The sequence below is a fragment of the Cervus elaphus genome, chromosome 23, assembly GCF_910594005.1.
Source record: "Cervus elaphus chromosome 23, mCerEla1.1, whole genome shotgun sequence".
Lineage (NCBI taxonomy): Eukaryota > Metazoa > Chordata > Mammalia > Artiodactyla > Cervidae > Cervus > Cervus elaphus.
The window spans coordinates 66,523,634-66,547,287 of NC_057837.1; the positions used below are offsets into that span (position 1 = coordinate 66,523,634).

General features: G+C 52.4%; 1 protein-coding gene across 1 annotated transcript in view; it reads right to left on the reverse strand.

Annotated features, from left to right (window-relative positions):
* The window catches only part of TGM2 (transglutaminase 2), a 34,297-nt gene extending 16,233 nt beyond the window's left edge, over nucleotides 1-18,064 (reverse strand). Inside the window, exons 1-6 of the mRNA XM_043883725.1 lie at nucleotides 17,915-18,064; nucleotides 13,601-13,780; nucleotides 8,244-8,486; nucleotides 3,288-3,406; nucleotides 1,587-1,715; nucleotides 424-601 (exon numbers count right to left, since the gene is read on the reverse strand). Of these exons, the coding sequence (XP_043739660.1) occupies nucleotides 424-601; nucleotides 1,587-1,715; nucleotides 3,288-3,406; nucleotides 8,244-8,486; nucleotides 13,601-13,780; nucleotides 17,915-17,924 (859 nt within the window). The 5' untranslated portion in view covers nucleotides 17,925-18,064. The remainder of the gene's footprint in view (nucleotides 1-423; nucleotides 602-1,586; nucleotides 1,716-3,287; nucleotides 3,407-8,243; nucleotides 8,487-13,600; nucleotides 13,781-17,914) is intronic.
* Nucleotides 18,065-23,654: the final 5,590 nt, after the last annotated feature.

Genomic DNA, 23,654 nt, shown 5'->3' on the forward strand with positions numbered 1-23,654 from the left:
GGGGATTAGAGGCAGAGCTGGGATTCAAACCAGGCAGTCCAATTCCAGTCTCTGGGCTGATCCACTACTCAGCACCTTGCAGAAACCCCACAGCTGGGACTTCCCTGGCTAAGACTCTGAGCTCCTGAAGCAGGGGGCCGGGCTTTGAACCCTGGTCAGGGAACTAGACCCCACATAAAGAACTCAAGTGTCATAACTAAAGATCCTGCATGTTGCAGCTAAGACCTGGGGATAGCCAAATAAATATAAATATTAAAAAAGAGAAGAAACCCCACAACCGCAGGGGTCAGACGTCCCGTTATTTGACCAAGCCTTCCCAGGCTCTGTTACACATCAGGCCTGGTAGAAGGCCACAGGGACCCTGACTCAGCTCATGGAAGCCAAGGGCGGTTCCAGGCCCCGCCACGTCCGCCTGCTGCTCACCGGTGCAGGCCACGGCCGCGAACACCCAGCACTGGCCGTACTTGACGCGCTGGCAACCATCTTTCTTCCAACGCCGCAGGATGTCCACGCTGCCGATCCAGAACATGGGGCTGATGCCGTCCCCGTAGTTGTTGTCCCAGCGCCCCAGCAGCACGCCCTGGTCATCGTTGCAGTTGACCTGCGACCCGCGGGGGGCATCAGAGGGACCAAGTCTGGGGTTAGTGATGGCTGCGCTAGGGTGGGCATGAACGCAGCACGTGGTGACAGGCAGGGGAGGGGCGTTCCAGGCTGAAGGAGCAGCAGGTGCAAAGATCCCAAGGTATGACTGATTGGGAGGTTGGAGATAGGAGCGGGGGTGGGAGAGGAGGTGGAGAGGGGTCAGGGTCATGAGGATGATGCTGGAGATGTGAATGCATGCAGGGGCTGGCAGGCAGCATGATCTGAGTTTTACAGAGGCCCGTTCTGGCCCTGCCCAGATGGTGTCATTGCCCCCAGACTCTCAGCATCCTGCTGTCCTGGCCCTGATCCAAGCAGGGTCTGGCCCCGCCCCCTCTGCAGCCCACCTGCAACCCTCCCCCCCACCCTCCACCCCTGCCCCTTTGCTCTCCACTCTGGTCACACTAGCCTCCTTTCTGCTCCTCAAATCTGCCAATCGTCCCTCCTCGGGGAACCTGTGTACAAGCAGTCCTCTCTGCGAGGGACACTCTTCTCCTCCCAGTTACATCAGCTCAAGAATCATCACTTAGGGAAGTCCCCCAGTCCTCCACTGGGGTTGCGCCCTGCGGTCAGACACTGTCACACGTCTGGCCCCTTTGAAAGCTCTTTGCAACATGACTGGGCATTCACATGATTCTGTGGTTAACTCCCGTCTTCTCCCACACTCCCTAGAATGGAAGCTCTAGAAGTGAGAGACCATTCATGTCTTGCACCTGCTTTTCCCCCAGTGCCTGGGACATGGGTAGCACTTGATAAATACTTGCTGGGTGAGTGAATGAATGAATTGCTTTGCAGGACCACACGGCCTTACCCTCACTTGTGTACATCTTGTCTGTCCAAATACAAGGTCTCCTAGCTGAGACTCACCCATCTCCCAGGTACCCCCGACCATGACAGCCTGGGGCCTGGTCTCCATTATCACCTGAGGCGGGCCTGCGCTCACTCACCATGGCACTCACCACCCGGCCCACATAGACCGGCCTACTGCGACGGGAACAGTCTCGGCCAGCATTCTTCAGGAACTTGGGGTTGACGTCCAGGAGCGTCAGGCAGATGTCCAGGATCCCGTCTTCAAACTGTGTCAGAGGAAAGAAGGGGAGAATGAGGGAGCTGAGAAGTCACCTCCTCCAGGAAGCCTGCCTTGAAGTCCAGCGGCTGTGGGAGCCCCCCTGCTCTGTCTCACACATCACACCTGGGGGCTGGGGTTGCGTCTGTCATGTTTGCTGCGGTGCCAGCTTCCCTGGCCCAGGAAAGGGGGGTGGAATGGGACAATGAGTGTGTGAGAAAGGGGATGGGGTGTGCCTGCATCCAGACTTGGCGGGGTGGGGGGGGTGCGGTGTGCGGGGCGGGGTCCTGGGAACTTGGAGTGGAAGGAAAGCCCAGAGATCCTGGAGCTTGACTGCCCTCAGTCATCTCAGGCCCAGCCACTGCCCTCCCTGCCCCCACAGCCAAACCTTCACTTCCCTGAAGCCTGACTCACCCCGCAGAGCTGATAAGTGTCCCTCCTCCCCCGCCCCCATACACTGCTCTGATTGGAACCAAAGTATAAATTGTAAATTTATGTAAATCTAATCTCATCACTCTTGTTTCCACTGCACCCAGAGTAAGACGGAGACTTCTCCCTGCAAGGCCCTTCATGTTTGGTGTCCCACCACATCTCAGCCTCACCTCTCAGCACTCTCAGCCACACTCACTCTGACCCAGGGCTTTTTTTTTCTTTTTTTTGCCCCAGGGCTTTTGCACATGCTGTTTGCTTCGCTCGGAATGTTCTCTCTGCCCCTCTCTCTATGACTCAGACCTCATCCATGCAGCTAAGGTGCTGTCTTTATCAAAATCTCTCCCTGTCACCATGCTTCAGACCACTTCGGTCACATTCAAAGGCTCGCCCTGCTCTCTGTGTCTGTGGCCTTGCCCCAAATCAGGCCTTATCACAGGCCTCCCTCCATGACTCAGAGCAGCCCTCCCTGGCTTGACGCATTCATTCTTCTGCTCCCTATTGCCGGCGGCCTGACATTCAGGGCTGTTCACAGCTTGAATACTGTGGACTTCTCCCACGTCATCTCCTGGGGCCCCATCTCATGCAAGTGCTCCCCAAGCTGCAGGACACTTCTTAGGCACAACGTAAAGTTGCCCACCTTGGTGCTTCTGCTCCTGCTGTTCCCTAGGCTACTACGCACCAATATGTTAGAAATGTATTTTAACGCAAATTTTTCTGGTAATTTAGACATAAAATTCGAGTTTGAGAACCACTAATTTAGACAATGGTTTAAAGCCCCTCTCAGCACACGCCTGGCACCGAGTCAGTTGTGTCCAAGTGCTGCACATTATTTTGATATAAGGCCCTGAATGGCTCCCTTCTCCCTCCTAGAGCACCTGCCAGCCCCACAGCTCCTAAAGGCTCTCTGACTCTTTCCCACCTTGAATCTAGAGCTGCTACTCCCACGGTGCACAGGGCCATCTTTTGCTGTGTGACCTCAGGCCTGGCCTGGGCCCTCTCTGAGCCTCCAGCCATTTCAGAGCCCTTGAATCCTTGACAGCATGGGGTGAGTGACTCTGAGACCTGCTTACACTTTCTGATTTTGTCTCAGACCCGGGGCCCAGCTCACAGCAAGCCAGAGATGGTTAGGAGGGGCAGGGTGTGGCCCTACCTGCCCAAAATTCCAAGGTATGTTCTTGATGAACTTGGCTGAGCCCTGGTAGATGAAGCCTTGCTGGGTAAGGACGTATTCTCGCCGTTCCTCATCCGAGTCCAGGTACACGGCATCCGCTGTGGGTAAAAATGAAAAGGCCTCAACTCAGCATCCGGCAAGGCCCAGCTTCACCACAGACATGGCAGCCGAGGTGCCAACCCTTCAGCACCAGGGCAGCTCCCCAGAGGCCATTCCCTCTTTTAATCAGAAAAACTAATCATTAATTAATAATCTCATACCAATAAGAGAAAGTCTTATCAGTTGGTGATAACAATGGCTGTCTTTTATCCAACACTTACCACGTGCCAGGACCTGTGATAAATGTAATGACATAAGTTAACTTGTTAAACCTCCACCAAAGCCTCACGTGGAAGGCATCCTTGGAAGCCCCATTTTACAAATGGCAAAACTGAGGCTCGAGAATATTTTATGGATGGGAAAATGACACCAGCACAAGAGACAGAGGGGCACTGATGGGGGCCAGGAGTCGGGAATCCCCTAGCTCTGAGTATTTTTTGCCGTATGACCCTGGGCAGGTCACTTCTGCCCCCTGACTGTGTCTCCTGAGGGTCAAATGTGATCACAGAACAGAAAGGTGCTTTGCAAGCTGAAGCCCTGAGGCGATGTGAGGAAGGAACAGGATTCAGAGAAAGTGAACTCAAGGTCACTGCAGCTCAGAGAAGCAGATCTGTCCAGCTTGGGGGTCGGGGGCCCCTGAAGGTTGCCTTGGTGACATTGTAAGCCGAGGACTAGAGAGATGAGCGGTGCAGCAGTTGGAAAATGGACGATACTCAGTTCCCTGTGGCTGGTGACGACAGAAGAGGGCCTGAGGCGGTGGGGCCAGCTGGCAGGAGGGCAAAGCTTAGTCCACCTTTTCCAATTCCCACTCACAAGTGAAGAAATTAAGGCTGGGAAGGGGAAATCCAGAGCCATGGTATGGCTCTGATCAGTCCCAGGCATTTTGGCATTTTGCCTTCATGGGCTCCTTCCTCCATTAAAGAAAATTTTTTTGTAATGTATTTTTTGACTGCATTGGTATAACACTGAATCTTCCCAACCCAGGGACTGAACCCAGGTCTCCTGCATTGGCAAGAAGATTCTTTGTCTTCTGAGCCACCAGGGAAGCCCAAATATATTAATACTATATATTAAAACATATTCTCTGGCCTGAACCTTTGTTTTCTTGGTCTTCCGATTTTAAAAGAAAAGAACACATTTTCATGGGTCTCTAAGAGTATGGTGGGCCCAGGCAGCGTGCCTACTGAAATCTGCCTGGGGAAACGTGTTCAGTGCCTGGGGAAGGGGCTGCCTGGCCCCTCAGAGCCCTGGGCCCCTCTACAGCAACAGGCAGGCAGTCCCCGCCGGCACTACTTGGAGAAAAACAAATGAGAAAGTGGCCTAGCATCTTATGCATCCTGCCAGGAGGCTCGGGCAACTGCGCAATGAGCACCAGTCTTCAGATAAATGAGCTATGTGGCTGTAAATCAGCTGGTGGCGTGGGAGAAAGAATCTGAGAGAAAGAAAAGCCCATGATATTTCCCCATCCAGTGGGAGGGTCAGCACATGTTGAACTGTCCCCACCGCAGCCCAGGAGGTTGGGACTATGATGTCCCCACTCAGGTCTCTGGCTGGTAAAGACGGAGGTCTTGGGGATGCTCACTTGGGATCCTGACCATGCTGGAACTCAGGGACCGGAGGCCCCCAGGTCATGGGCAGATGCTGCCCTCTCCCCCAAGAAGGGGAGCAGGTTCCTCCCTTAGCGCCCCCCACCCCCACTGAGCCCAACTTCCTATCTCCACATTTCCAGCTCCCCGCCCTGGGATGTTGGTCCCTTTAGTCATTGTGGTGCTTGGCTGGCTGCCACCCCATCCCTCCAGGCAGGGAAGAGGCAAGGCCACAGGGAGGGGTCATCCCCCAGATCCTCACTGCTCATTCCTTGAACTCCAAAACCCCACGGTGATGGGGTTGGGGAGGGGCAATGCCAAGTTCCTGCCCCAGGGGCAGGGTCCCGATTACCTGTAAGTTCACACCGATTAAAATCAAAATGAGTGGACAGTGGGACCAGCAAGTCCACTTCTGTCCCGAGAATCCATTCGGTGTGGCCACAGGGCATGTGAGCAAGGAAACTCGTCCCTGTGATAAGCCAGGGGGAACCAACTCATGTCGGTGGATGGGAGCCAGATGGCAAGGCCCAGGGCACTCGCAGCTCTTAAAAGCGATGAACAGTGACTTTCCTGCTGGTGCAGTGGCTAAGACTCCAATGCACTTCCAATGCAAGGGACCCAGGTTCGATCCCTGTTTGGGGAACAAGATCCTACATGTCGTGACTAAGAGTTTTCGTGCCCCAACTTAAGATTCTGCACACCACGACAAAGACTGAAGATCCTGCAAACCACCACTTAATAAAGCCAAATAAATAAACAAAACAAAAATGAAACAGCAAGAGATGAGCAGATGTATGCAAACTGATGTGGAAAGAGCCTCAAGACGGTAGAGGGAGAAAAAAGAAATCCCAAGTTGTAGGTTGATGTATACGGTGGGATTCTTTAATGTTTAAGCCAGGGAAATCAATAAAGCAATGATGTCTTCTACAACATGATCAATATAATTAACACTGCTGTATGTTACATATGAACGTTCTTAAGAGAATAACTCCTGAGTTCTTACCACAAGGAAAATATTTTTTACTTAAGTTTTGTATGTATATCAGATGATGGATGTTCACTAAACTTATTGTGATAATCATTTCATGATGCAAGTAAGTCAAATCATTATGCCGTACACCTTAAGCTTATACAGTGCTGTAGGTCAATTATATCTCAATAAAACTGGAAGAAAAAAAAAATGCAGCAATGTCTTCAGACACATACACTTGAATCTAAGGAGATAAGCCCTCCAGAGACAGCTAATAAGGAGGGGAGTGAAGGTGGGAGGCTATCTCTCTGTAGTGCTTGAGGGTGTTCTCATATCTTACTGTTATGATTAAAAATAAAAGCCAGGGCTTCCCTGGTGGCTCAATGGTAAAGAATCCACCTGCCAATGCAGGAGACGGGGGTTTGATCCCTGATCCAGTACGATTCCACATGCCAGGGAGCAACTAAGCCCATGTGCCACAACTACTGAGCCCGTGCTCTAGAGCCCAGGAACCACAACTACTGAAGCCAGCGAGCCTAGAGCCTGTGCTCCACAATGAGAGAAACCACCTCAGTGAAAAGCCCACTCACTGCAACTATGAATAGAAAGTAGCCCCCACTCACCGCAACTAGAGAAAAGCCCATGCAACAAGGAAGACCCAGCAGAGCCAAAACGAAACGAAAAAAGAAAGAATAGCCAAAGTATATAAAAGAGAAAATAAAAAATCTTTCTGTTCAAAGAAAATGCCCCCAAATGGAGAAGAAAAATAAATAAATAAAGCAGTGGCCCAGTGGGAGGCTGGTGGTCCGGAGGTCTGGCCTGGCCCAGTAGGAGGCCAGAATTTCTGCTCTGGGGCCGGGCCTCGAGGAGGGAAGTCCATCACCAGGCTGGGCCTGCCCACACGGCCCCTCTCTCTGCCTGGCTAGGTATGAGCAGCAGTAGTAGTGTTAGTCGCTCAGTCGTGTCCGACTCTTTGCGACTCCATGGACTCTGCGACCCCCTCCTCTTTCCTGCCCGAGACAGACTCAGCTCTTTTCCTGATTCTCTGGTTTTGTCCGGCATCGGCCAACTTACTCGAAGGAGCTGCCAAAAGCCACTTATCTCTAAGCCTCAGTTTCCTGTCTATAAAACGAGGATGCTAATCTCTGCCCCTGAGGGTTGTTGAGCAATCATTAAAAGAATGTATAAAGCGGCCTCCCTGGTGGCTCAGTGGTAAAGGTCCGGGAAAATCCCACCTGCCATGAGACGACTAAGCCTGTGCACTGCAACTCCCAAGCCTGCATTCCATAGAGTCCGAGAGCTGCAACTCTGGGGCCCCTGTGCTGCAGTGAAGCAACTACTGAAGCCCGCACACCTAGAACCTGTGCTTCAAGCCACTGCAATGAGAAGGAACCCCAACAAAGGGTGGCCCCTGCTCACTGCAACTAGAGAAACTAGCCTCACAGCAACAAGGATCCAGCACAGCCAAAAATAAATAAAGATATATTTTTAAAACAGAAATCAAAAGAGAAGTTTAAAAAAAAATGGTGATAGTGATAATTTATTAAAAAAAAAAAAAAAGAGTGTATAAGGAGCACTAAGGTGGCCAAACTGCTCCTGCCCACCTCTTCTGGGTACCCCATCCCTCTGTCTCCCTGCTTCCCTTCCCCAAGCCAGTCTGGTGAGATTTAAAACAGAGTCCCACAAAATAGAACCAGGTATGAGGCCATGGCCCTGGGCCTCCACTGGACAGTCCTTTCCTGAATGGGGTTTCTGAACCCAGGCCACCTCCAGGCCCAGCTCAACTGCCAGGGCCTCAGACACAAGGTGGGATACCTTTGTAGCTGAGCACTGTGCTTAGTTGCTTGGTTGTGTCTGACTCTTTGCAACCCCATGACTGTAACCCATCAGGTTCCTCTGTCCGTGGAATTTTCCAGGCAAGAATACTGGAGTGGGTTGCCATGTCCTCCTCCAGGGGATCTTCCCAACCCATGGATCGAACCCAGGTCTCCTGCATTGCAGGTGGATTCTTTACCCTCTGAGCTACCAGGGAAGCCCTGGTCACTGTGTAGACTGGGGCAGGTCATTTTGCTTTTGTGAGCCTGTCCCCACCTCTGCAAACGGGAATAATGAGAGTTCTAACATCATGAAGTCTTGGGAGGCTAGAGCCTCACTCAGTCCACCTGGATGTCTCTGCTGCCCCATCTTCTGCCCACCACATCCCCGCCACCAAATGGTTCCCATGGGTGGGTCCAGCTCTGCCCATCTCCCCATCCTGCCCGTGGATAGAGTGCAGCTCACCTGGACACCAGCTGTTGAAGAGCAGGGTGAACTGACCCAGCATGAAACTGGAGCCCTGGTAGCCGGTGGAGGCCTCTAAGCTGAGGCTGTAGCGGCCAATGGGGGCATTGGCCGGAGTGGTGAGATGCAGCGATAGGGTGCTGTCTTGCTGGTCCACCGCCACCGCTGCCCAGGCCCCCTCCTCCACAGCATCAGACAGCCTGAAGAGAGCCTTGGTCCCGGCCTCCTCGCTGGGGTCTGGGCCTGCAGAGGGAGAAAGCATGGGGCCATGAGCTGGGGGTGGTGAGGGAGGGTGAGCACCAAGCCTGGAAGGGGCAGAGTGCATGCCTGAGGGGTGCCCTGGGCCTGGCTGTGAGGCCCAGAAGGAACTTGGAGGAGTGGTTTCATCTCTCTGAGCCTTGGCTTCTTCATCTGGGGATTGGACTCCAAAACATACAGGCTGGTTTTGTGGGAATGCATGAAAAGTGGCAGGCACACAGCACATCCTCAGTCTCCTGGGAGAGGGGACAGCGTGGCCTGGGACAGGGTCACAGTGACACTGTTCTGGACTGGCGTGACTTTGAGCAAGAATATCCTCCTCCCTGGGCTCAGTTTGCCCATCTGTAAAATGGACAGGAGTGAGGCAAGGTACTCCCCAACGGTCCTCCATTAGCACTTAAATCCTTTACCTGCTGGCATCCTGCTTTCTCTTTCAGAAAAAGAAGCCCAGACTCTGAGTAAAATGGTACCTTGGTCCTTTGAAGTGGCCAGTAGGGCCTCTCTGAGAGCCTGCTTGCTCCTGGCTAGCAGAGGGTGCTGGCCATTGTAGATCCAGGTGTCTGTCTCCCCAAGGCCCCCTCCACCTCTTGGCCTCTGTATCTCCACAGGCAACTCTGAAGAGCCAGAACCATCCCTCACCTCCCTACAGCCTCTGACACTTTACCAAGCGCCCTTGGCACTTCCCGCTTCCCCTGAGACTGCTTGTACAGGTGGAAAAACTGAGGCTCAGAGAACAATGTTCCAGGGGTCTGTGGTGAAGTCAGCATTTGGGCTCAGGTCTCCAGGCCCTGGGCTCCCCACGTTGTCTCTCATCCCCCTAGTTAGGAGGGCATAGGGTCTCAGTTCTCAGTGTGGTGAGCGCCTGCCTCCAAATTGCTCTTTTTCGGGGGAGAGGGCAGGGCCAAGATTTTGCAGGCAGGTCTGAGTCACAGGGAGGGCGAGGGGGGCCGGTCACCCTTTCTGGACTTGGGTGGTGGTGGAGAGAAGAAACAGAACTTTCTCTGCCTGGTTGGGCGGCTGCCCGGGAGGGTTTCTGTTTATTTTTCCATCTCCCTCCCTGCCACTCTGCCCATCCACTGCTGACAGTACGGGGGCCTGCTCAGTAAGGGGCTACCTGCCAGCCCCGCCCACACCCGGGCCCAAATTTAACTATGAACTAACAGGCATGATGTTGGCCTCTGGGGCCCTGAGTGCCAAGAGCCAGCTGTAAGCCTTTAAACACTCCCTGTCTTCCAGAGTTAGCATTTAGGGGAGGAATCGGGCAGCACCAGGGCCCAAGAACCAGCCTGATTCTGGTTCCCCCACTGAGACCTACAGTGCTGTGTGACCTGGGCTAAGTCATGAGACCTCTCTGATCTGCAATTTTCTCAACAAAGACGAACACAGGCTTAGACTACATTCCTGGAAAGGTTTGATTCCAGGTCTGAAACTGACTCTGTGACCTTGGACAAGCTATTTAGCTTCTCTGTGCCCCAGTTTCCTCATCTATAAAATGGGGTCAATTGCAGTACCTCCTCATAAGGTCATCATGAGGCTTAAAGAAGCTGAGGCTTGTAAAGCACATTACAAGGTGCCTGGCACGCAGTAATCGCTCGTAAGTAATAGTTAATTATTTATTACTGTCACTACTACCTTCTAAACGCTGTTTAGAGGAATCGGTAAGAGTTCATAGAAAGCATTTAAAGCAGTAACAAGCACATAGTAATTATGCAGTAAACATGAGCTATCCTCAATGTCATCCAACAAGACCATTACAAATCAGAGTTCTCATGCCAAATAACAGATTTTGAGACTGGAGTGGAATGTAGTAATTGCATCAATTGCATCACTTCACAGATATGGAAACTGCGGCTGAGAGTGATAAAGCTGGGGTGACCATACATCCTAGTTTTCCCAGGATAGTACCATTTTATGCCTATTGTTGTTGTTTAGTTGGTAAGTCTTTTGTAACCCCATGGACTATAGCCCACCAGGCTCCTCTGTCCATGGGATTTCCCAGGCAAGAATACTGGAGTGGGTTGCCATTTGCTTCTCCAGGGAATCTTTCTGACCCAGGGATTGAACCCGCATCTCCTGAGTTGCAGGCAGACTCTTTATCACTGAGTCACCAGGGAAACCCTTTCATGCCTGTGGTCCCAGCATAATTCTTTTATTCATAATCTTTTCATTCTCAGAAGACACTCTGTTGGGATGATCAATGTTCTGGTTTCCACAGTAACAGGGTGGGCTGGGTCCCATAGTCACTGTCACCACTGACACACTGCCCTTGGGGACCAGCCAGGAAACACTTGCTCTGTGTCCTGTGGCAGCCTTGTACACACACACACACACCTCTTTCTTTTGAGGGGTCTTGGGGGATGGGATGAGGATGGGCTGTCCCCCAACCCCACCACTGTTCACGTAAGCTGGCTTAGAAAATTCCTTAGCTGCAGTTCCATGCAGTATTCTTTGTGGAGCCAGAGGCTCCACAGAGATCCCACTGGGCATAAATGACCCTGGAGACCTGAGGGGTCCTGGCCTCTATCCTGACCACAGCAGTGAGGGGCTGGGTGGGGTGTATGAGGGGAAGCTTCCAGAGTCAAGCCTGCTATTAGACTCATAAGGGTTCTTTTCACTCTTCCAGGCTGCCCTCACTGTCACCCCTCCACCCTCAAACCCTGGCCTCCCTTGGGGGGAAGTAGAGCTTCAGTCCTTAACAGGGATGGGGCTTGTCTGCTGTGGTCTGTACCCCACCACAAGCCTGTCCGGCCTTGAAGTGTCAGGGTGAGACACACAGCATCTGGGCGTGGGTGGCATCAGGCCACACACTCCATTTGCTGGGTGACCTTCACCAGCTCTCTCCCCTCTCTGGGCCTCAGTTTCCCTAAAGAGGTAGGAGAAGCGAATCACAGGCTAGAATGTTCTAACACCAAAGCAGGGTGCCTTGGCCAGGCTTGGCCAGAGGCTGACCCAAACAAGGCCTTGAGGCGGGAAGCCTGGCTTCCTGGCATTGTCCCTCAGCTTCTTCAGCCCATGGGAGGGTCTTGGTAGCTCAGACAGGGAAGTCAAGAGCACCCAGAGATACAGTGCCTTCTATGGCTGCCCCGGGGGCTGCGGAAGTTAGCAGGGCAGGTTGGTGATGGCTTGAGATAAGTTGGCAGAGACCAGAGAACAGAGATTAGTTGCTAGGGTAAGAAGGTCAGCTGCCTGCCTCTTGTTGTGGTCCCAACCCTGAACTAGGGGCCTCATTACCTAGCACCAGGCTGCCTAGACAAATGGAAAAGAAGGAAGAAGAAATCAGACACCTTGAGAGTGAAAGAAGGGGAAAAAAGGTGGGAAATTCCCATACCAGCAGTTCAATGACTATCTATTTCACAGACGAATAAATCAAGGCCGGCAGGCCCTTGTGGTGAACAAGTAGATGTCTCTGCTCTCAGATCACAGCAACAAAAAGCCTCAACTCTGGGGTCAGGGTTTGAATCCTGCTGTGTAACCTGGGCAAGTAAATTGACCTTTCTAAGCCTCAGTGTTCCCATCTGTAAAATGGGGGCTAGTTACGCATTCAGAACAGAAGGATTCTGGATAAGTATACTTACAGCACAGATGTGATTCTCCCCAGCCCAAGCCTAACCCTTCTCAGGACACCACCCCCAGCCCTTAAGTTCCATAGATTCGGGCTTCCACTTTACAGAAGGGGAAATTGAGGCTGGTTCTGACCTTTCTCCTTAGACCTGTGCCCACAGTCTTATCCACTGAGTTAATGGCAACCATGCTCTCCAGCTTCTCAAGTGAAACAGCAGTGATACCCTTGATTCTCCTCTTTCTCACACGTCCCACAGAAACCTTGTCAGCTGTACCTTCAAATTACATCCAGAATTCCATCTCTTCTTACTGCTGCCCGCCCCCCCACCCCTTCATAACTCTGGTGCACAGCACCATCATCTCTTGCTGGGAATACTCAACAACAGCCTGCTTGTGGGACTCTGCCAGAGGGCCCTCAGGTCTATGGAATGAACCCCAAGGCTGCTGGGTGTGTGTGTGTGGGGGGGATGCCCCTGGTTAGTAGGTGTGTCCCTGCCAGAAGGGAAAGGGGAGGGAGGAAAGGGATGGAGGGGATATCCGTAGCGGGTCTGCAGGCACTGTGATAAGCTTTATCAAACGGCTTCCCAGGTAATACAAGCCTCAGCCTGCTTGCTCTCTGGCCTCAGAGACCACAGAAAGAGCTACAGCTGGCCTTTCCCACCCTCGGGCCAGAGTCCCAGCCAGGTGGCCCCTCGCTGACCTCAAGGGAGTAGCTCCCACCAGAAGCCAAACCCAGTGGCATTTAAGGTCACTTTCTGCATATGGCAAACAAAGATGACTGGGTATTGGGTATCTGCGGGTGGGGTTGCTGGGGCCTCAAAGTCCCTTCACCCATCACTAGAGTCCCTGGAGCAAGATCAGTAACTGCTGTGAACGTTTGTAGGGCACTCCCTCATGTCAGGCTCTTTTTACCCAAGGACTTTCTATTAGGAGTGCTTAAGCTCAGAGAGGCTAAGTAATTTGCCCAAGGTCACACAGCGGGTAGGCAGTCTGGTCCACACCAGAATCCAAGTCTGTGAGTCTGAGGCAGCCTCCTGATGCTTAGAGAAAGAACTATAGGAACACAAAACTGCCCACTCAGAGAGCTAGAGAAAGCTGGGTTCTCTCCACCACCCAGATTCCCTTTGGGTCCGATCCCAGAGGCCTGGTCAGGTTGTACGGGTTTGGAGAAGAAGCTGTTGATAATTGGAAAATTGTTTGGAGTTGGGAAAAGGCAGGCAAGATCTCGATGGACCTGTGTGCTAGCAAACGCCGCCCCCACCCCCAACCCTGGTGATAACAGGTCGTCAGGAAGCCAGGCACCCAGAATCACAGACTTGTCTATAAGGCTGAGTGGTGTGGGATGACATCTCTCCACTCTCTGGGCCTCAGTTCTCTCATCTGTAAAATGGGGTAGTGACTGCTGGGAATTTCTCAGGGGAATTCCTGAGAATTTCTCAGGAATTTCTTCCCAGGAGGAGGAATGGTGTCACATTTCCCATGGTCTGTCAGGGGATAATGAAATCATAGAACGGGGAGGGGTGGAGGGTAGTACTCACCAGTCACAGCACAGAACGTGAGGCTGTCCACGCTGGCCTCATAGTTTCGGCCCTCAAAGTGCAGAGTCAGCCAGAAGGGCTGGCCCCGCCGCACCACCAGCCTCTCCCTGCACAGGTCGGCTGTGTGGTGGTCACGGCCATTGGCCTCCAGCTCCAGGTCACATCTCTCCAGGACCAGCTCTGCAGAGACAGTGAGGGGCTTGAGCCAAGGTTCCACTTCACAGCCAGCTGTGTGCCCCAGGCTCCCTGGACACGGGGTGTTCAGGGCCCTCCCAACCCTCAATTGCCCTGTCATGCAGAAGTTAACCGGGCCTAAATGTCCACAACTCTTTTTTTTTTTTTTGGCCATGCTGCACCGCTTGTGGGACCTTAGTTCCCTGACCTGGGATCAAACCCAGGTCTGCTGCAGTGGAAGCTCAGAGTTCTAACTACTGGACCACCAGGGAAGTCCTCCCCAACTCTTAATCACACATTGTGCACACTGGGGCAAGTGGGGAAGGCTCTGCCACCCCCTGGCTGTGGCCCTCAGGTGACTCAGCTCTTCTGGGCCTCACTTTTCCCATCTGAGTCCACAGTGGGGGACAGTAGGACCCAGGGTGGCTGTGAGCTGTTTAGCCCAGTGCCTGGCACATAATAAAATACCTCCTAGACATGAGCTAGTCTATTGTGACTGGAGGGTTCTTTTGGTAAAAAGTGGGGTGGTATTTGGTATTGGTTAGTTACACTTGGCCTTTTAGGTTTAATTTTCAATTTCCAGGAAATACAGAGGGCTGAGGAACTCATTCAATTTAGGACCAGGACATGCATGCAAGCTCAGTCACTTCAGTCGTGTCCAACCCTTTGCAATCCTATGGACTGCAAGGCTCCTTCGTACATGCAATTCGCCAGGTAAGAATACTAGAGTGGGTTGCCATGCCCTCCTCCAGGGGATCTTCCCATCCCAGGGATCGAACCCACATCTCCTACATTGCAGGTGGATTGTTTACCCACTGAACCACCTGGGAAGTCCCAGGACCCACACTTGATCAACAAAATTCATACTCAGGGAAACTGCAAGCAAAGTATTTGGTTTCTTTAACCAATAAATTGCAAAAAAAGAAAGAAATGAAGAAAAAAGACAAGAAAAAAAAGTTGAAGGGATAACCTATAGATGAAAAGAAGCCTAAGGCACATCATAACCCACTGTGCTGGATGAGCCTTACTTGGATTTTGAATTTAAAAACTATTTATTACACGCAATTGGAAATTTGAACACTGATAGAAAATGGTGATGTTAAGGAATTTTTAATTTGTCCATGTCTAGATAGGAGTCCTTATTCATTGGAGAGAAATATTGAAATATTTACAGATGAACGATGTGATGTATGGGAAGTGAAGTGAAAGTGAAAGTCACTCAGTCGTGTCCAACTCTTTGCAACCCCGTGGACTGTAGTCCATGGAATTCTCCAGGCCAAAATACTGGAGTGGGTAGCCTTTCCCTTCTCCAGGGGATCTTCCCAACCCAGGGATCGAACCCAGGTCTCCCACATTGCAGGCAGATTTTTTACCAGCTGAGCCACAAGGGAAGCCCAATGTATGGGATTTGCTTTCAAATAATGGAAGAGAGGGTGATGAGGGACAGGAAGCAGCAGTAGCTATAAGTTGGTGGTCGTTGAAACTGGGTGATGAGAACATAGGCATTTATTACACTATTCTCTCTACTTTTATATGTGCTCAATATTCTCTATAATAATTTTTTTTTTTTAATGACAGGAGTTTGAGAGTCTTCAGGACCTGGGTTTCAGTTTGGTTGTACTGCTGTGTGATCCTCGGCAGGTGTCTCTCCCTCTCTGTGCCTCCTTTTCTGAAGCTTCAAGGGCTTAGCCCAGGGCAAAAGTTTGATGTGTGCAAGTTCTCTTTATAATTTCTGAAGGAGTTGAAGACCAAAGTAGGGATGGGGTGACAGGCCAGTGAGGGGCTAAGGAAAACACAAGTCTCATAACCTTGGCAAGCTCAATCTGACACAATCAAGGTCAAGATTAGAGGGACAGTAGGGTGGGAGGAGTGGGCAAGGCAGGACGCCCAGAGCTATGGGGCCCTTAAGAGTAAGTGCTCCCACTGAGGCCCAGAGGCAGGGACTGGCCAAAGTCACCCGGCAGGTGAGTCCTCCCATGGTGTCATCCACACAGTTCTCCTCCCTCTTGCCACTGAACATGTCTAAACGAGGTGCAAACAAATTGCCCAGTGACTGCCAAGGACTTTGACATGGGCTATCTCCACTTAAACTCACAACTGCCCACTTCAGTTCAGTTCAGTCGCTCAGTCGTGTCTGACTCTTTGCAACCCCATGGACTGCAACACGCCAGGCTTCCCTGTCCATCACCAACTCCCAGAGTTTACTCAAACTCATGTCCATTGAGTCGGTGATGCCATCCAACCATCTCATCCTCTGTCGTCCCCTTCTCCTCCCGCCTTCAATCTTTCCAGCATCAGGGTCTTTTCCAATGAGTCGGTTCTTTGTATCAGACACAGTTACTATCACTATCTTCACTTTGTAGGGACATTATGTGGCCCCAGGTCTCATGGCAAGGGCAAGACCAAGCTTGAGGATTTGAATCCAGAATCCAGGGCTGTAGAGTCTGGAGCCCGGCCGGGTAACCACCTCACTCACAGCTCAGGATCTCTTGTCCACCCCCCGCCGCACACATCCTGCATTGTTTCACACCTGGGTGGAAGGTGAGGCCCCTGTAATCTCAGCAGGACGTGATCTCAGCAGGAGAGACCTCCACTAGCCACAAGGAAGAACTTCCTGATGGCCTCCTGAGGTCAATTCAAGAAGGAATACTGCAACTCCAGAGAGCTGATGCAGCAAAGAGGCTCAGGGTGCTGAGTCCAGCAGCATTAGTGCAGGCACGTCCCCCATTGTAGAGATCTCGCCTCTGAAATTTGTTGTCCCCGTGGGAGACGGTCAGATCCTGGTTTGGGGCAAATGGGGCGCTATCTCACGCTATTGTGTGAAGGATTCCCAGAAATTATGCCCAGCTCTGCTGCTGCTAAGTCGCCCAGCTCTAGAGGTACAGAAACACCAGGATCATAGGATTTCTGTACTGAAAAAGGACCTGAGGTCTTCCAGGCCACTGGGACCCCGGTAGGAAGTGGCCCACTCTGGCAATGGGGCAGGGGGCTCATCACAACTGGCCACTCCAGGTCCTCCAGCCCTACTGAGCCCCACTCTTGGGGACAGGGATGGGAAACTGCATGGGACACAAGTGGCCACCTAGCTGGCTTTCAGGTACGTGTGTTGGGAAACTGGGTCCCAGAGAGGGACAAAGGTGGCCTGAGAACGCACAGCCGGCCAGGCACGTTCATGGTTCCTCCCACTCATTCCCCCTTCATGTGCCCCCTGTGCCCTTCCAACGTCCCCTGCACCCAACCTCTTTCCTGGGGGCTGCGGTGGTGCCAAGACCACTTCCAAATGGACTTGACCCAAGAGCCAGGGCGCTGAGTACAGCAGCATTAGGGCAGGCGCGTCCCCCATTGTAGAAATCTTGCCTCTGAAATGGTAGTCCTGCCCATGTGTGTGTTGGTCTGTCTGTCTGTCTGTGTGTCTGTGTCTGCGTGTGTGGAGGGGGGACAGGTAGGAAATGAATTGAGCCCCTTCTCCACTCCTCTCCTCACAGATGTACAAGTGGCTGGTGTTACTGTCCGTGTTTTACAGGATGGGAAACTGAGACTCAACCAGTGGCCAAGGGCAGGGGATGCAGAGGTTGGAGGCAGGGAGGGACCTGCGAGAGCCTGCTTTCAGGCCTCTCCTCCACTGGATGCAAGGCGCTCCTCTCCACCCACTGCGACCAAGAAGACAGCCAGGCTTGGCTTACACACCATGAGGGACTAACCAAAGCTCAGTCCCCGAAGGCCAGGCCAGCACCCTCTGCATGGCTTCATGCCCAGCTCACAGCAGGGAGCCAGGCTTCACTAACGGACTGAGGACAACAATGGTCCTGAGGACAATGGTCCGCGAACAAGGTACCTTACAGTTTATAACACGCCTCCGTGGTCCATTGCCTCATCTGATCCAGGGAGGCATGGGTTAATGAATATGCCCTGGGGATGGAGAAACTGAGGTCCCAAGCAGAGCCAGAACTGGGGGCCGGGCACCTCTCATCCAGCCCAGCCTTCCTGTGTGTGCTCCAAATCGGGGGCTTAGGGCTTGAGTCCAGCCGGGTCCTGACCTCCCACTGCACCGGTGGGACCACCGAGACTAGGGAGAGATGGCTGGTCCCCTGGACCCCGGGGCCCCTGCGCGGCGGCGGCACCCCTGACTCTGATACTCACCCTCGGCCATGGTCAGGTGGTGGCTGTGCTCTTCGGACTGGGGGCAGGACACTCCAACTGCAGACCACTGGCAGCAGGCAATGCAGAGGCTGAGAGCGAAGTGAACTTATAGCCCGCTTAGGGGCGGGCTGGGGGCGGGGCCGCGCGGGGAGGCGGGGCCTGGCGAGGCCGGCTTTGCCCGGCCTGGGCCCACGCGCTTTCCACCAGCCGGCAGGGGCGCCCCCGAAGGCAGGAGCCCAGGGAGGAAGTGAGAGGGTTGGACAAGAGCGCCCTCTGGGGAGGCCGACAGGGCGCAGGGCGGGGACAACAGCCACAGGCGACACAGGCCGGGACACCCAGACACCTGGATACGCAGAGTCAGATCTTGGGTGACAGAGACACACAGATAGAGAAACACAGCCACACAGGTACAGACACACTGTTGCATCAGGACACACAGGCCTACCTGGACACACAGACATGGACCCACAGTCAGGTCAGACCCAGGATCAAGAAGACACACACATCCTCAGATACAGACCTAGGGATGTGGACACACAGACAGAGAAAGATACAGCTGATGAACCTGGACACACACACCTGGAATCAGAGACATACCTGTACGTAGACACAGCCAGACACACCTGGACAGGTACCCACTGAGAACCAAACAGAAATAAGCAGGTGTCCGGAGGCGCCCAGCTCCCAGACACACACAGACAACACACTGTCAGAGGTGGACACAAAATCCGATTGGGGTACCTAGAGATGCACAAAGGTGCAGATCCTGGCTGTGGGACACACACACAGACACGGCCTCATGTACAGACATGCAGACACACCCGCAAAGACAGACATACCACACCTGTCTCTGTAGCAAAACCCAGACATCCCTCTAGCTCATCTGTTCCTCTGTCCCATCTAATTATCCACCCATCTAATCACTCATCCATCCACTTATCCATCCATCGATCCATCCATCATCCATTTACCCCTCCCCCTCTCACTTCCACTGATGATGCTCCTTGCAGGCCCACCCTGTGCCAGAACGAGACAAAGCCAATATCCCAGGGACTCAACCTCTGCCCTCTCACTCCTAGCATCTGGGGGTAGGAGGCATCACCCAGTCTCCTCCCTCTGAGCCTTCCGCCTTCTATGCTTTTTATCCACCTTGAGTCCTGAGCAGGAAGGGTCTCTGGGGAAACAGGAGCCTGTGAGCCTCCCCCAGCCCTTCTTCCTGAATGGAACTTCCTGTAAGTTCCATATCTATTGATGGATTGGGGCTTACAAAATTGGCCCCAGTTTCCATTCCTGTGTGACACAGCTCAGAGAATAAACCTGTGTTGTTTCAATAGATGTTTGTCCCTGAGTAAAATGGACCCTGCCTGGGATCTTAGTGAACAAACAACGATTTGGGGCCCTGCCGACCCATAAAATAGTCCCATGGGTGAGCCTTGTAATTGCCCCATTTTATAGGCTGTTGTGGAAAGTGTCCCCTGCAGCTGATGAGAGCTCTGAGGAGAAAGAGGCACAAGTGATTATCAGTCAAGAAGCCAGGGTCTGAGATCCCACTCTGGAGCCACGGGCAGGAATTTGGGGTCTCCAGGTATTTTAGGTTTCCTCCTTTGCAAAATGGGGGCAAGAATTCCTCCCTCTCAGGCCTGGCATGAGACTCAACCAAAATGACTAAGGTTGGGCAACTATTACCCACTGAGCACTAGATAAATGGGATGTCTGAGTTTTGGAGCAAAAATGCCATGTATCCCAGAACTTGGCCCTGAGGGACAGGGACCCCAAAGAGAGACAGCAGGCCTGAGGACAGTCGGGCTCTGTAGAAGGAAGGCTGTAGGTTAAGTGTTTCTATAAGAGCCAGGCTTGCCCCAAAGAAATGGATGAATTTTGCCTTTGTTCATTCTTTTCCATTTGAAAATGACACATTTTTCTCCACATGGTACTCATCTTTCTTTATTGTCCCCACTTGGGAGCTCCCTGGAGGGCAGGAATGGACTGGAATCTTATCAGGATGCCCATCATGTTGTTCCTGGGGCCTGGCTTGGGGCTTGGCACAGGCCCAGATCTGTTCCTGACCCAGACAGCCACCTCCTCTTCTTTCCTCTCCACGATTCTGTAGAACTGTGACTACCTACGTGATGCAGGACCTTGAGCAATCCCAGGACAGTTGGGGTCAGAACTGACTTCTGAGAAGTGGTAAATAAAGACCAGAACCCAGACTAGGCCCAAAGACCTGAATTCCAGGCTTATTGACCAGGGGGCCTTTGCCTTACTCTGGGACTCCATTTTTGCATCTGTTCAGAAGGCCTGGGAGATGTTGCCTTGTCTTATCTCACTGGGCAAGTAAGAAATTCAAAAGCCTTTTACTGAGGGGGAAACTGAGGTCCAGGGAGCATAGTTATGGGCTCAAGGTCCCCAGACAGTGCAGGAAGGGTCCTTCATCATCCCTTACAGGGGAAGTGCAGGGCAGGGCACAGTTGACGTCATCTTGACTGTATGATCTTGGGTAAATTACTAGAAATTATCTCCAAGCCTCAATTTCCTCATCTCTGAAATGGGTATAATAAGAGTCACCATTTTTGGGAATTAAAGACAGCATCTGTGCAACGGGAGGCACATAGTAAGTGATCAGTATCACCTAAAACTTTTCTATGATGATGTCATCCAGAGTCAGGACTCTGGGACTTCCCTGGTTGGTCCAGTGGTTGAGAATCTGCCTGCAGGGCACAGGGGTTTTATCTTCCCTGATCTGGGAAGATCCCACATGTTGAGGAGCAGCTAAGCCTGTGCACCGCAACTGCTGAACCCACACGTAGAGTCCATGTTCTGCAACAAAGAAGCCAGTGCAGTGAGCCTGCACCCCTCAGTGAAGAGTAGCCTCTGCACCCCTTAGCTAGAGAAAGCCCACGCCCAACAACCAGTGCTGTCAAAAATGAATAAAATAGAGTCAGGATTCCCCTTTCCCCACAAAAGGAAGATTCCGAAGTGTGTAGGTGAAGCAGGTTGCAAACAATGTAGACTTTTTGGTGAGGGTTACTTAGAAGAACTTCCAGTTCCCAGGGTCACTGACTGAGGCCTGTATTCCCCCTTTCGAGGGGTCAGTCCTTCATTCCATAAGGATTTCCAGGTCTCGAGGTGGAGACAAAGGTGAATTTTTAGAACTTCAGAATAACCCATTACCGGCCAGATGTCTCACTTAAAATTACAATATGATTTTTGTCCTTTATTAAATGAGGAAACGGGGACTCAGAAAGGTGAAGTGACTTGCCTGAGATCACAGTCAGTAAGTGGGTATGTGAAACCCGGGCTTGGTTCAAAAGCCTCTGCTGGCTTTTCCAGGGTTCAGAGGTCAGTCCTATCCCACCCCTCCACCCTCCATTCCCACCCACTTAGGAGTGTGGCCTCAGGGGCCTGGGTCATGTTTAGTCTTAAAGCTCTTGGCAAGTGAGACCTCTAAGGGCTGTGGTCCATGATTGTGACCCATGTGTCTGGTGTATCATAGATGTTCAATAAATGTCTATGGCATGGGGGTGGGAATGGGGGTGGGTGGTGTGGGAATGAATCAGAGTAAAAGGAAGAAGGAAAGGAAGGGAAGAAATTAAGGTTCAGAGAGATTGGGGAGATTGCCTGAGGTCACACAGCTCAGTCGATATCCCAAGCCCTGGCTGAATCAGCTCTTCCCTAAAGACAAGGGACCCCCAGACCAGAGATCCTCTTGGCTGGCTGAGTTGGAAGTGGAGGGAGGGCTGGGCAGTGGTGGGTGGGACCGCGATAGGACATGGTCTCAGCTTTTCTACCAGCTGGTGACTAATGATGGATGAGCAGCGTCTAGCTTAAAGACCAGAGCGGGCAGGGCCAGACTCCCTTGAGGTGGGAGGGGCTAAGGTAGGGACATCAGGACAGGGGCCTTGGGGAAAATGTCAGGGGGAAGGCATGACCTTTTAGGCCCTTTGAGAGGGAGTGGGTGGGTGACCTCTCTAAGGCGGAAGTTGGTTGTCCCAGGCCGTGGGGAGCAGAGAGCCGGACACCCGACTGGGGAGGGCCCTCCCAGTGTGTCCATTTTGCAGATGGAAAAACTGCCTTAGCCATGATATCCTCAGCTCCACCCTTACAATGTGTCCCCCACTCCCCAAGGTCCCTGGCCCCCAGCATAGGGTCTTGGCCCCAACTCTGCCACTTAAGCTCTGGAGACCGTGGACCCTTTAGTTTATTTCTCTGAAACTGCAGTTTCTGTGAAGGCAGGAATTACCACCAAGACCTCAGGGGGCTGATGTGAGGATGAGAGGAGGTTTGGAGCCAAGGAGAGCCTTCTGAGAAGTGATCTGAGCTTGTCCGACTCCTGCCGAAAAGTCGAGGCCCTATAGGTCTGGCCCATCTTAGCCTCCAGTCGCACCTCCCACATTTGCACCCTCCAGCCCCACCAGAACCCCCCAAATGCACCCTGAAGTTATCTACCTCCAGGCCTGGACTCAGGTTGTGCCATCTGAGACGCCGTCCCTCTTTACCTGTCAGTTTCACCAGGCTTTCTATGCTCCCAAGCAGGATTTCCTTCCTTCACGCCCAGCACCCACAGGGCACAGCTATAGTCTGCCTTGTATAAGGACCCATGTATGTGTGTCTGTCTACCACCACCCACCAGATTCCTGGTGATTGCTCAGTAGATGTTTGTTGAATGAACAAGTAACCTGCCACAGAGAGAGACAGAGAGGGGGAGCAGGGGGGCGTTGTTCAAGCCTGGGGCAGGCTCTGATGGTTAGCTTAGAGCCTTGGTTGGCAGGACCTGTGGTGCTGGCTGCCTGGGGCAAGGACATGATTCTAGGGTATCTTTCAGTTCCTGCTGCCTCCACCAGAGACAAGAGGTCTGGGCCCAACTTACTCTCCAATCGTATCTCCTACGATCCTAGGAGCAGACAGATCCACTGCTGAGCCTCAGAGAGTGCAGATGACTTCCTCAAGATCACACAGTAAGTTAGGGCAGGGGCAGGGTAGGACCTCCAAACCCTATAGAACAATAAGTCTTGGCCTGTACCTCTCCTCTCAATTTTGAAAAGGCAGAAAGTTGCTTTTATTTAACTTGGCAATTGGACATCAGTTGAAACCAAGAATGGGGTGAAACTTGAGACTTGCGTGATGGAATCAGGGTGAGTTGGTGTGGCAGGGGCTGACACAGGGTCCAAGAGTGCCAGGCTCCAGCCCTCTCTCCCTCCCTTTATTGGCTGTGTGACCTCAAGTCTTAATCTTCAATAAAATGGGACAACCCCTCCCCTCCCCCGCCACAGCCCGCTGGACTCAGTGGAGGCTCAAAGTAGCGACAGCCCCTCCCAAGGAGAGTAAGCCGATCCTATTATTGTTACCATTATGTGGTTGCAGTTCTTAACTCTGCAGACACCCCAGGGAACGGAGGGTTTTAGGATTTTTGGAGAGTGGAGCCCTGTTCATTTAAGGCAGCAAGACTTGCTTTACTTGTGGGAAAACCCACTTCAGACCCTTACTCACAACCCGTGATCACTTAATTGGCATACAGTCCTAACAAAGATGTAACACTCTTACTGTGCCGCAGCCCCTAAAGGTTAGACGCTGAGCCGTCAGGACTGGGGAGAAGAAACACTAGAGGTGGGAAGTGCTGAGGGAGAGGGAGGCGTCGGAAAAGCTGCACAGGTAGACGAGAGAGCTCTGACGTTGGTAAGGTCTGGGGGCATCTGGAACTGGGTTAATGGTCCAGCCTCGTGGGGCCATCAGCATCGGTCAT